The sequence below is a fragment of the Oncorhynchus masou genome, unplaced genomic scaffold (genome assembly GCF_036934945.1).
Source record: "Oncorhynchus masou masou isolate Uvic2021 unplaced genomic scaffold, UVic_Omas_1.1 unplaced_scaffold_9354, whole genome shotgun sequence".
In the NCBI taxonomy this organism is placed as follows: Eukaryota; Metazoa; Chordata; class Actinopteri; order Salmoniformes; family Salmonidae; genus Oncorhynchus; species Oncorhynchus masou.
Genome location: NW_027015842.1, coordinates 1 through 10,863, shown reverse-complemented (window position 1 = coordinate 10,863; position 10,863 = coordinate 1). Strand labels below are relative to the sequence as shown.

Sequence of the window (10,863 nt, the reverse complement as noted above, 5' to 3'; positions counted from 1 at the left end):
TCACAGGCAGACAGTAGGGGGTATTGAATCACAGGCAGACAGTAGGGGTGTTGAATCACAGGCAGACAGTAGAGGGTATTGAATCACAGGCAGGCTACAGTAGGGGGTATTGAATCACAGAGCAGACAGTAAAGACATTGAATCACAGGCAGACAGTAAGGGGATATTGAATCACAGGCAGACAGTAGGGGGTATTGAATCACAGGCAGACAGTAGGGGGTATTGAATCACAGGCAGACAGTAGGGGGTATTGAATCCACAGGCAGACAGTAGGGGGGTATTGAATCACAGGCAGACGGTAGGGGTATTGAATCACAGGCAGACAGTAGGGGGTATTGAATCACAGGCAGACAGTAGGGGGTATTGAATCACAGGCAGACAGTAGGGGGTATTGAATCACAGGCAGACAGTAGGGGGGTATTGAATCACCCAGGCAGACAGTAGGGGGGTATTGAATCACAGGCAGAACAGTAGGGGGTATTGAATCACAGGCAGACAGTAGGGGGTATTGAATCAGGCAGGACAGTAGGGGGTATTGAATCACAGGCAGACAGTAGGGGGTATTGAATCACAGGCAGACAGTAGGGGGGGTATTGAATCACAGGCAGACAGTAGGGGTATTGAATCACAGGCAGACAGTAGGGGGTATTGAATCACAGGCAGACAGTAGGGGGTATTGAATCACAGGCAGACAGTAGGGGGGTATTGAATCACAGGGCAGACAGTAGGGGTATTGAATCACAGGCAGACAGTAGGGGGGTATTGAATCACAGGCAGACAGTAGGGGGTATTGAATCACAGCAGACAGTAGGGGGTATTGAATCACAGGCAGACAGTAGGGGGTATTGAATCACAGGCAGACAGTAAATTGGTATGAATCACAGGCAGACAGTAGGGGGGTATTGAATCACAGGCAGACAGTAGGGGGTATTGAATCACAGGCAGACAGTAGGGGGTAATCACAGGCACAGGCAGGGGGTGAATCACAGGCAGACAGTAGGGGTAATCACAGGCAGACAGTAGATTGAATCACAGGCAGACAGTAGGGGTATTGAATCACAGGCAGACAGTAGGGGGTATTGAATCACAGGCAGACAGTAGGGGGGTATTGAATCACAGGCAGACAGTAGGGGGGTATTGAATCACAGGCAGACAGTAGGGGGTATTGAATCACAGGCAGACAGTAGGGGGGTATTGAATCACAGGCAGACAGTAGGGGGGTATTGAATCACAGGCAGACAGTAGGGGGTATCACAGGCAGACAGTAGGGAATATTGAATCACAGGCAGACAGTAGGGGTATTGAATCACAGGCAGACAGTAGGGGGTATTGAATCACAGGCAGACAGTAGGGGGGTATTGAATCACAGGCAGACAGTAGGGGGTATTGAATCACAGGCAGACAGTAGGGGGTATTGAATCACAGGCAGACAGTAGGGGTATTGAATCACAGGCAGACAGTAGGGGTATTGAATCTGGGCAGGGGGGTATTGAATCACAGGCAGACAGTAGGGGTATTGAATCACAGGCAGACAGTAGGGGGTATTGAATCACAGGCAGACAGTAGGGGGTATTGAATCACAGGCAGACAGTAGGGGGGTATTGAAACACAGGCAGACAGTAGGGGTATTGAATCACAGGCAGACAGTAGGGAGTGAATCACAGGCAGACAGTAGGGGGTATTGAATCACAGGCAGACAGTAGGGGGTATTGAATCACAGGCAGACAGTAGGGGTATTGAATCACAGGCAGACAGTAGGGGGCAGTATTGAATCACAGGCAGACAGTAGGGGGTATTGAATCACAGGCAGACAGTAAGGGCAGACAGTATTGAATCACAGGCAGACAGTAGGGGTATTGAATCACAGGCAGACAGTAGGGGGTATTGAATCACAGGCAGACAGTAGGGGGTATTGAATCACAGGCAGACAGTAGGGGGGTATTGAATCACAGGCAGACAGTAGGGGGTATTGAATCACAGGCAGACAGTAGGGGGTATTGAATCACAGGCAGACAGTAGGGGGGCATTGAATCACAGGCAGACAGTAGGGGTATTGAATCACAGGCAGACAGTAGGGGGTATTGAATCACAGGCAGACAGTAGGGGTATTGAATCACAGGCAGACAGTAGGGGAATCACAGGCAGACAGTAGGGGGTATTGAATCACAGGCAGACAGTAGGGGGTATTGAATCACAGGCAGACAGTAGGGGGTATTGAATCACAGGCAGACAGTAGGGGTATTGAATCACAGGCAGACAGTAGGGGTATTGAATCACAGGCAGACAGTAGGGGGCATTGAAACACAGGCAGACAGTAGGGGGTATTGAATCACAGGCAGACAGTAGGGGGTAATGGAATCAAAGCAGACAGTAGGGGGTATTGAATCACAGGCAGACAGTAGGGGGGTATTGAATCACAGGCAGACAGTAGGGGGGTATTGAATCACAGGCAGACAGTAGGGGGGTATTGAATCACAGGCAGACAGTAGGGGGGTATTGAATCACAGGCAGACAGTAGGGGTATTGAATCACAGGGCAGACAGGCAGACAGTAGTAGGGGTATTGAATCACAGGCAGACAGTAGGGGGGTATTGAATCACAGGCAGACAGTAGGGGGGTATTGAAATATAAAGTACTGCTAGTTTTCTTGTAGAAAACAGAAGGGAAGTTTTCCTAGGGTACAAATAGTAGATCTTTATAGATAGAAGGTACTCCAAGACCCAGGCCCATGCTGAAGCGCGTCTGAATTTAAAAAATAAATAGTAATTGTTCCATTGAACATGCCATAACAATAAAAGTAATTTTAAATATATGAAGAGTGCCTTGGTCTTCCCAGCTCCCTCATGGGCGTCTCAGACCTGAACGTGTCCTCATTAGAGGGGACACATGGAAGATCAGCAGTAGGACTGGTTTTGAGGTCCAGATTTGAATGGACCCATAATCCCCCTGCTTATCCAATAAAATCAGGAGAAAAACAAAAAGAACCAGAATGAATTATTCAACCCCTTTTAATTGACACATTAAGTCAAAACGAATGTCCAGTATGCACAAAATTACACACATTAATTGACTAAATTAAACAACTGTTAAAATGTCCATTACATCCAGTAATTTAGTCCCATTTGCACTCAGTGCTGCCTAGCACTGGTACTGAGGAGGTTCATGACCAGAAATATTATTCAACAACTGTAGATCAACCATGGCAAAGTCCAGACACAGTCATACAGGCTGGAATGAAACTGGACCCCTGTCCTGTTTCTGCACCTGTCCAGTACAGCAGATATTTCCCCCCCTGCAGTAAGTCCAGTCCTCCTCCTATTTCCCCCCCTGCAGTAAGTCCAGTCCTCCTATTTCCCCCCCTGCAGTAAGTCCAGTCCTCCTATTTCCCCCCCTGCAGTAAGTCCAGTCCTCCTATTTCCCCCCTGCAGTAAGTCCAGTCCTCCTATTTCCTCCCCTGCAGTAAGTCCAGTCCTCCTATTTCCCCCCCTGCAGTAAGTCCAGTCCTCCTATTTCTCCCCCTGCAGTAAGTCAGTCCTCCTATTTCCCACCTGCAGTAAGTCCAGTCCTCCTATTTCCCTCCCTGCAGTAAGTCCAGTCCTCCTATTTCTCCCCCTGCAGTAAGTCCAGTCCTCCTATTTCCCCCCTGCAGTAAGTCCAGTCCTCCTATTTCTCCCCCTGCAGTAAGTCCAGTCCTCCTATTTCCCACCTGCAGTAAGTCCAGTCCTCCTCCTATTTCCCCTTGCAGTAAGTCCAGTCCTCCTATTTCCCTCCCTGCAGTAAGTCCAGTCCTCCTATTTCTCCCCCTGCAGTAAGTCCAGTCCTCCTATTTCCCTCCCTGCAGTAAGTCCAGTCCTCCTATTTCTCCCCCTGCAGTAAGTCCAGTCCTCCTATTTCCTCCCTGCAGTAAGTCCAGTCCTCCTATTTCCTCCCTGAAGTAAGTCCAGTCCTCCTATTTCCCCCCTGCAGTAAGTCCAGTCCTCCTATTTCCCCCTGCAGTAAGTCCAGTCTCCTATTTCCCTCCCTGCAGTAAGTCCAGTCCTCCTATTTCTCCCCTGCAGTAAGTCCAGTCCTCCTATTTCCCCCCTGCAGTAAGTCAGTCCTCCTATTCCCCCTGCAGTAAGTCCAGTCCTCCTATTTCCCCCTGCAGTAAGTCCAGTCCTCCTATTTCCCCCTGCAGTAAGTCCAGTCCTCCTATTTCCTCCCTGCAGTAAGTCCAGTCCTCCTATTTCCCTCCCTGCAGTAAGTCCAGTCCTCCTATTTCCTCCCTGCAGTAAGTCCAGTCCTCCTATTTCCTCCCTGCAGTAAGTCCAGTCCTCCTATTTCCTCCCTGAAGTAAGTCAGTCCTCCTATTTCCCCCTGCAGTAAGTCCAGTCCTCCTATTTCCCCCTGCAGTAAGTCCAGTCCTCCTATTCCCCCCTGCAGTAAGTCCAGTCCTCCTATTCCCCCCTGCAGTAAGTCCAGTCCTCCTATCCCCCCTGCAGTAAGTCCAGTCCTCCCTTTCCCCCCTGCAGTAAGTCCAGTTCTCCCTATTCCCCCCTGCAGTAAGTCCAGTCCTCCTATTTCCCCCTGCAGTAAGTCCAGTCCTCTATTCCCCCTGCAGTAAGTCCTCTTATTTCCCCCCTGCAGTAAGTCCAGTCCCTCCTATTTCCCCCCTGCAGTAAGTCCAGTCCTCCTATTCCCCTGCAGTAATTCCAGTCCTCCTATTCCCCCCTGCAGTAAGTCCAGTCCTCTATTCCCCCCTGCAGTAAGTCCAGTCCTCCCTGTTCCCCCCTGCAGCCAAGTCCAGTCCTCCTCCTATTTCCCCCCTGCTGTAGTCCAGTCCTCCTATTTCCCCCCCCTGCAGTAAAGTCCAGTCCTCCTATTTCCCCCTGCAGTAAGTCCAGTCCTCCTATTCCCCCCCTGCAGTAATTCCAGTCCTCCCTATTCCCCCCTGCAGTAAGTCCCAGTCCTCCTATTCCCCCCTGCAGTAAGTCAGTCCTCCTCCCTTTCCCCCTGCAGTAAGTCCAGTCCTCCTATTTCTCCCCTGCAGTAAGTCCAGTCCTCCTATTTCCTCCCTGAAGTAAGTCCAGTCCTCCTATTTCCCTCCCTGCAGTAAGTCCAGTCCTCCTATTTCCCCCCTGCAGTAAGTCCAGTCCTCCTCCTATTTCCCCCCTGCAGTAAGTCCAGTCCTCCTATTTCCCCCCCTGCAGTAAGTCCAGTCCTCCTATTTCCTCCCTGATGTAAGCCCAGTCCTCCCTTTCCCTCCCTGCAGTAAGTCCAGTCCTCCTATTTCCCCCCTGCAGTAAGTCCAGTCCTCCTATTTCCCCTGCAGTAAGTCCAGTCCCTCCTATTTCCCCCTGCAGTAAGTCCAGTCCTCCTCCTATTTCCCCCCCTGCAGTAAGTCCAGTCCTCCTATTTCCCTCCCTGCAGTAAGTCCAGTCCTCCTATTTCCTCCCCTGCAGTAAGTCCAGTCCTCCTATTTCCCTCCCTGCAGTAAGTCCAGTCCTCCTATTTCCCCCCTGCAGTAAGTCCAGTCCTCCCTGCAGTAAGTCCAGTCCTCACCCTATTTCTCCCCTGCAGTAAGTCCAGTCCTCCTATTCCCCTCCCTGCAGTAAGTCCAGTCCTCCTATTTCCCCCCAGCAGTAAGTCCAGTCCTCCCTGCAGTAAGTCCAGTCCTCACCCTATTTCCCCCCCTGCAGTAAGTCAGTCCTCCTATTTCCCCCTGCAAAGTAAGTCCAGTCCTCCTATTTCCCCTGCAGTAAGGTCCAGTCCTCCTATTTCCCCCTGCAGTAATTCCAAGTCCTCCTATTTCCTCCCCTGCAGTAAGTCAGTCCTCCCTATTTCCTCCCTGCAGTAAGTCCAGTCCTCCTATTTCCCTCCCTGCAGTAAGTCCAGTCCTCCTCCTATTTCCTCCCTGCAGTAAGTCCAGTCCTCCTATTTCCCCCTGCAGTAAGTCCAGTCCTCCTATTTCCTCCCTGCAGTAAGTCCAGTCCTCCCTGCAGTAAGTCCAGTCCTCCTCCTATTTCCTCCCCTGCAGTAAGTCCAGTCCTCCCTGCAGTAAGTCCAGTCCTCCTCTTTCCTCCCCTGCAGTAAGTCCAGTCCTCCCTGCAGTAAGTCCAGTCCTCCTCCTATTTCCTCCCCTGCAGTAAGTCCAGTCCTCCCTGCAGTAAGTCCAGTCCTCCCTGCAGTAAGTCCAGTCCTCCTATTTCCTCCCCTGCAGTAAGTCCAGTCCTCCCTGCAGTAAGTCCAGTCCTCCTATTTCCCTCCCTGCAGTAAGTCCAGTCCTCCTATTTCCTCCCCTGCAGTAAGTCCAGTCCTCCCTGTAATAAGTCCAGTCCTCCTATTTCCCCCCTGCAGTAAGTCCAGTCCTCCTATTTCCTCCCTGCAGTAAGTCCAGTCCTCCTATTTCCCCCTGCAGTAAGTCCAGTCCTCCTATTTCCTCCCTGCAGTAAATCCAGTCCTCCTCCTATTTCCCTCCCTGCAGTAAGTCCAGTCCTCCTATTTCCCCCTGCAGTAAGTCCAGTCCTCCTATTTCCTCCCTGCAGTAAGTCCAGTCCTCCTATTTCCTCCCTGCAGTAAGTCCAGTCCTCCTATTTCCCCCCTGCAGTAAGTCCAGTCCTCCTATTTCCTCCCCTGCAGTAAGTCCAGTCCTCGTCCTATTTCCCCCCTGCAGTAAGTCCAGTCCTCCTATTTGCCCCCTGCAGTAAGTCCAGTCCTCCTCCTATTTCCTCCCCTACAGTAAGTCCAGTCCTCCTATTTCCCCCTGCAGTAAGTCCAGTCCTCCTATTCCCCCCTGCAGTAAGTCCAGTCCTCCTATTTCCCTCCCTGCAGTAAGTCCAGTCCTCCTATTTCCCCCTGCAGTAAGTCCAGTCCTCCTATTCCCCCCTGCAGTAAGTCCAGTCCTTCTATTTCCCCCTGCAGTAAGTCCAGTCCTCCTATTTCCCCCCCTGCAGTAAGTCCTCACCCTATTTCCCCTCTGCAGTAAGTCCATTCCTCCCTGCAGTAAGTCCAGTCCTCCTATTTCCCCCCCTGTAGTAAGTCCAGTCCTCACCCTATTTCCCCTCTGCAGTAAGTCCATTCCTCCCTGCAGTAAGTCCAGTCCTCCTATTTCCTCCCTGCAGTAAATCCAGTCCTCCTCCTATTTCCCTCCCTGCAGTAAGTCCAGTCCTCCTATTTCCCCCCTGCAGTAAGTCCAGTCCTCCTATTTCCCCCCCTGCAGTAAGTCCAGTCCTCCTATTTCCTCCCTGCAGTAAGTCCAGTCCTCCTATTTCCCTCCCTGCAGTAAGTCCAGTCCTCCTATTTCCCCCCTGCAGTAAGTCCAGTCCTCCTATTTCCCCCTGCAGTAATTCCAGTCCTCCTATTTCCCCCCTGCAGTAAGTCCAGTCCTTCTATTTCCCCCTGCAGTAAGTCCAGTCCTCCTATTTCCCCCTGCAGTAAGTCCAGTCCTCACCCTATTTCCCCTCTGCAGTAAGTCCATTCCTCCCTGCAGTAAGTCCAGTCCTCCTATTTCCCCCTGTAGTAAGTCCAGTCCTCACCCTATTTCCCCTCTGCAGTAAGTCCATTCCTCCCTGCAGTAAGTCCAGTCCTCCTATTTCCTCCCTGCAGTAAGTCCAGTCCTCCTATTTCCCCCTGCAGTAAGTCCAGTCCTCCTATTCCCCCCCTGCAGTAAGTCCAGTCCTCCTATTCCCCCCCTGCAGTAAGTCCAGTCCTCCTATTTCCCTCCCTGCAGTAAGTCCAGTCCTCACCCTATTTCCCCTCTGCAGTAAGTCCAGTCCTCCCTGCAGTAAGTCCAGTCCTCACCCTATTTCCCCTCTGCAGTAAGTCCAGTCCTCCCTGCAGTAAGTCCAGTCCTCCTATTTCCCCTCTGCAGTAAGTCCAGTCCTCCTATTCCCCCCCTGCAGTAAGTCCAGTCCTCCCTGCAGTAAGTCCAGTCCTCACCCTATTTCCCCCCTGCAGTAAGTCCATTCCTCCCCTGCAGTAAGTCCAGTCCTCCCTGCAGTAAGTCCAGTCCTCCCTGCAGTAAGTCCAGTCCTCCCTGCAGTAAGTCCAGTCCTCACCCTATTTCCCCTCTGCAGTAAGTCCAGTCCTCCCTGCAGTAAGTCCAGTCCTCCCTGCAGTAAGTCCAGTCCTCCCTGCAGTAAGTCCATTCCTCCCTGCAGTAAGTCCAGTCCTCACCCTATTTCCCCTCTGCAGTAAGTCCAGTCCTCCTATTCCCCCCCCTGCAGTAAGTCCATTACCCCCTGCAGTAAGTCCATTACCCCCTGCAGTAAGTCCAGTCCTCCCTGCAGTAAGTCCATTCCTCCCTGCAGTAAGTCCATTCCCCCCTGCAGTAAGTCCAGTCCTCCCTGCAGTAAGTCCAGTCCTCCCTGCAGTAAGTCCAGTCCTCCTATTCCCCCCTGCAGTAAGTCCAGTCCTCCCTGCAGTAAGTCCAGTCCTCCCTGCAGTAAGTCCAGTCCCCCCTGCAGTAAGTCCAGTCCTCACCCTATTTCCCCTCTGCAGTAAGTCCATTCCTCCCTGCAGTAAGTCCAGTCCTCACCCTATTTCCCCCCTGCAGTAAGTCCATTCCCCCCTGCAGTAAGTCCATTCCCCTCTGCAGTAAGTCCATTCCCCCCTGCAGTAAGTCCATTCCTCCCTGCAGTAAGTCCATTCCTCCCTGCAGTAAGTCCAGTCCTCCCTGCAGTAAGTCCAGTCCTCACCCTATTTCCCCCTGTCAGGGATTTCTGCCCACCCAGGATGATGTCTTTTAACTTGATTACAAAGATGTCTCTGCAGAGTTGAGCTTTTTGTGTTATTGGCAGTTAGTCTCCCAATCCTCCTTCCCCTTATTGCTATCATGTGCTAGCAGAAGTAAGACTGGACAGAGTATCAACAGGAACTGAAAGTAGAGTTTCAATAAAACAGGCCTCTTTCGTACCTCTTCATGCACTTATATATGTCTCTACCGCTGATTCTTAATCTCAAGCTAAAGTAAAACATTAATCATTGTACTTTTGTAAATACAGGTGTTCCTATAATGTACAGATATTATAACATTCCTTTCCCCCCTGCAGTAAGTCCTCTTATTTCCCCCCCTGCAGTAAGTCCAGTCCTCCTATTTCCCCCCTGCAGTAAGTCCTCTTATTTCCCCCTGCAGTAAGTCCAGTCCTCCTATTTCCTCCCTGCAGTAATTCCAGTCCTCTTATTTCCCCCTGCAGTAAGTCCAGTCCTCCTATTTCCTCCTGCAGTAATTCCAGTCCTCTTATTTCCCCCTGCAGTAAGTCCAGTCCTCCTATTTCCCCCTGCAGTAAGTCCTCTTATTTCCCCCTGCAGTAAGTCCAGTCCTCTTATTTCCCCCTGCAGTAAGTCCAGTCCTCCTATTTCCTCCCTGCAGTAATTCCAGTCCTCTTATTTCCCCCCCTGCAGTAAGTCCAGTCCTCCTATTTCCTCCCTGCAGTAATTCCAGTCCTCTTATTTCCCCCTGCAGTAATTCCAGTCCTCTTATTTCCCCCCCTGCAGTAAGTCCAGTCCTCCTATTTCCTCCCTGCAGTAATTACAGTCCTCTTATTTCCCCCCTGCAGTAAGTCCAGTCCTCCTATTTCCCTCCCTGCAGTAAGCCCAGTCCTCCTCCTATTTCCCCCCCTGCAGTAAGTCCAGTCCTCCTATTTCCCCTGCAGTAAGTCCAGTCCTCCTCCTATTTCCCCCTGCAGTAAGTCCAGTCCTCCTATTTCCTCCCTGCAGTAATTCCAGTCCTCTTATTTCCCCCCTGCAGTAATTCCAGTCCTCTTATTTCCCCCTGCAGTAATTCCAGTCCTCTTATTTCCCCCTGCAGTAAGTCCAGTCCTCCTATTTCCTCCTGCAGTAATTCCAGTCCTCCTATTTCCCCCTGCAGTAAGTCCAGTCCTCCTATTTCCCTCCCTGCAGTAAGTCCAGTCCTCCTATTTCCCTCCCTGCAGTAAGTCCAGTCCTCCTCCTATTTCCCCCTGCAGTAAGTCCAGTCCTCCTATTTCCTCCCTGCAGTAATTCCAGTCCTCTTATTTCCCCCTGCAGTAAGTCCAGTCCTCTTATTTCCCCCTGCAGTAATTCCAGTCCTCCTATTTCCCCCCCTGCAGTAAGTCCAGTCTGTACTCTATCAGGGTAAAGTTGGTGATTTTGGCGATGGGCTCAGGGATGACGAACTCTCTGACCCGTGTGTAGCCCACGTTCTCATACAGCCTCTGTGCATCAGTCTGCACTACAGACGTGTAGAGGACGACCGCAGGGAAGCCCCTCTCCCTGCTGAAGTCTGCCACTGTCCTGCTGAGGGCCTTGGCGATGCCCATCCTCCGGTGTGTACGACATACAGACAACCTCTTCAGCTCCATGCAGCCTGGTGCCCTCTCCGCGGGCAGGCAGGCCACCGTCGCCACCACCCGGCCGTCGCTCTCAGCCACCCAGAAACACGAGTCCTTGTTCTCCAGGTAGGTCTCCTGGATGTGGTCGAGGTCCTTCCTCAGGGAGGTGTCGATGTAGCTGTTGAAGAGGTAGCCCACCAGCTGCTTGGCCCCGGCCAGGAGGAGAGTGACTCCTACTACAGGCAGCAGGACGGACTTGGAGCTGGCCAGCAGGGCGCAGAACGTGACCATCAGGATCATCTGGGTCAGGGGCTGTTTGAGGAGGTGCATGAAAGAGGAGGGGACGTGCTCGCTCATCCCCATGGTGAAGATCTCCTTCACGGTCTCCTTGTCGTCTTCCTCAAATCTTCGGATCGTGATGCCAGCCATGGCACTGCTCTGCCCTTTAGTAGAGAGGACACAGTGAGAGCTGACAGTCTACTCAGTACAACATACCGTTCAGTCCAACGCTGACAGTCTACTCTCAGTCTACCCTGTAGGACCTGCCTTGTTGATAGTGTTGTTAAGAAGGTAG

At 51.7% G+C, this 10,863-nt stretch overlaps 1 protein-coding gene and 1 long non-coding RNA gene across 2 annotated transcripts; both read right to left on the bottom strand.

Moving 5' to 3' along the window:
* Nucleotides 1-2,992: 2,992 nt before the first annotated feature.
* On the bottom strand, nt 2,993-3,985 carry LOC135538278 (uncharacterized). The gene is made up of 2 exons (XR_010455385.1): nt 3,549-3,985; nt 2,993-3,518 (listed from the first exon to the last, which is right to left on the bottom strand). It is a non-coding gene; the product is annotated as an uncharacterized LOC135538278 (long non-coding RNA).
* A 6,046-nt stretch (nt 3,986-10,031) lies between these two features.
* On the bottom strand, nt 10,032-10,813 carry LOC135538277 (probable N-acetyltransferase camello). The gene has a single exon (XM_064964191.1). It carries the CDS (start codon nt 10,716-10,718, stop codon nt 10,050-10,052), a length of 669 nt encoding a protein of 222 aa, XP_064820263.1. The 5' UTR covers nt 10,719-10,813; the 3' UTR covers nt 10,032-10,049.
* Between the last annotated feature and the right edge of the window lie 50 nt (nt 10,814-10,863).

What these genes read in the sequence shown, in the direction of transcription:
- LOC135538277 (XM_064964191.1), bottom strand. Translation starts at nt 10,718, where the DNA reads ATGGCTGGCATCACGATCCGAAGATTTGAGGAAGACGACAAGGAGACC.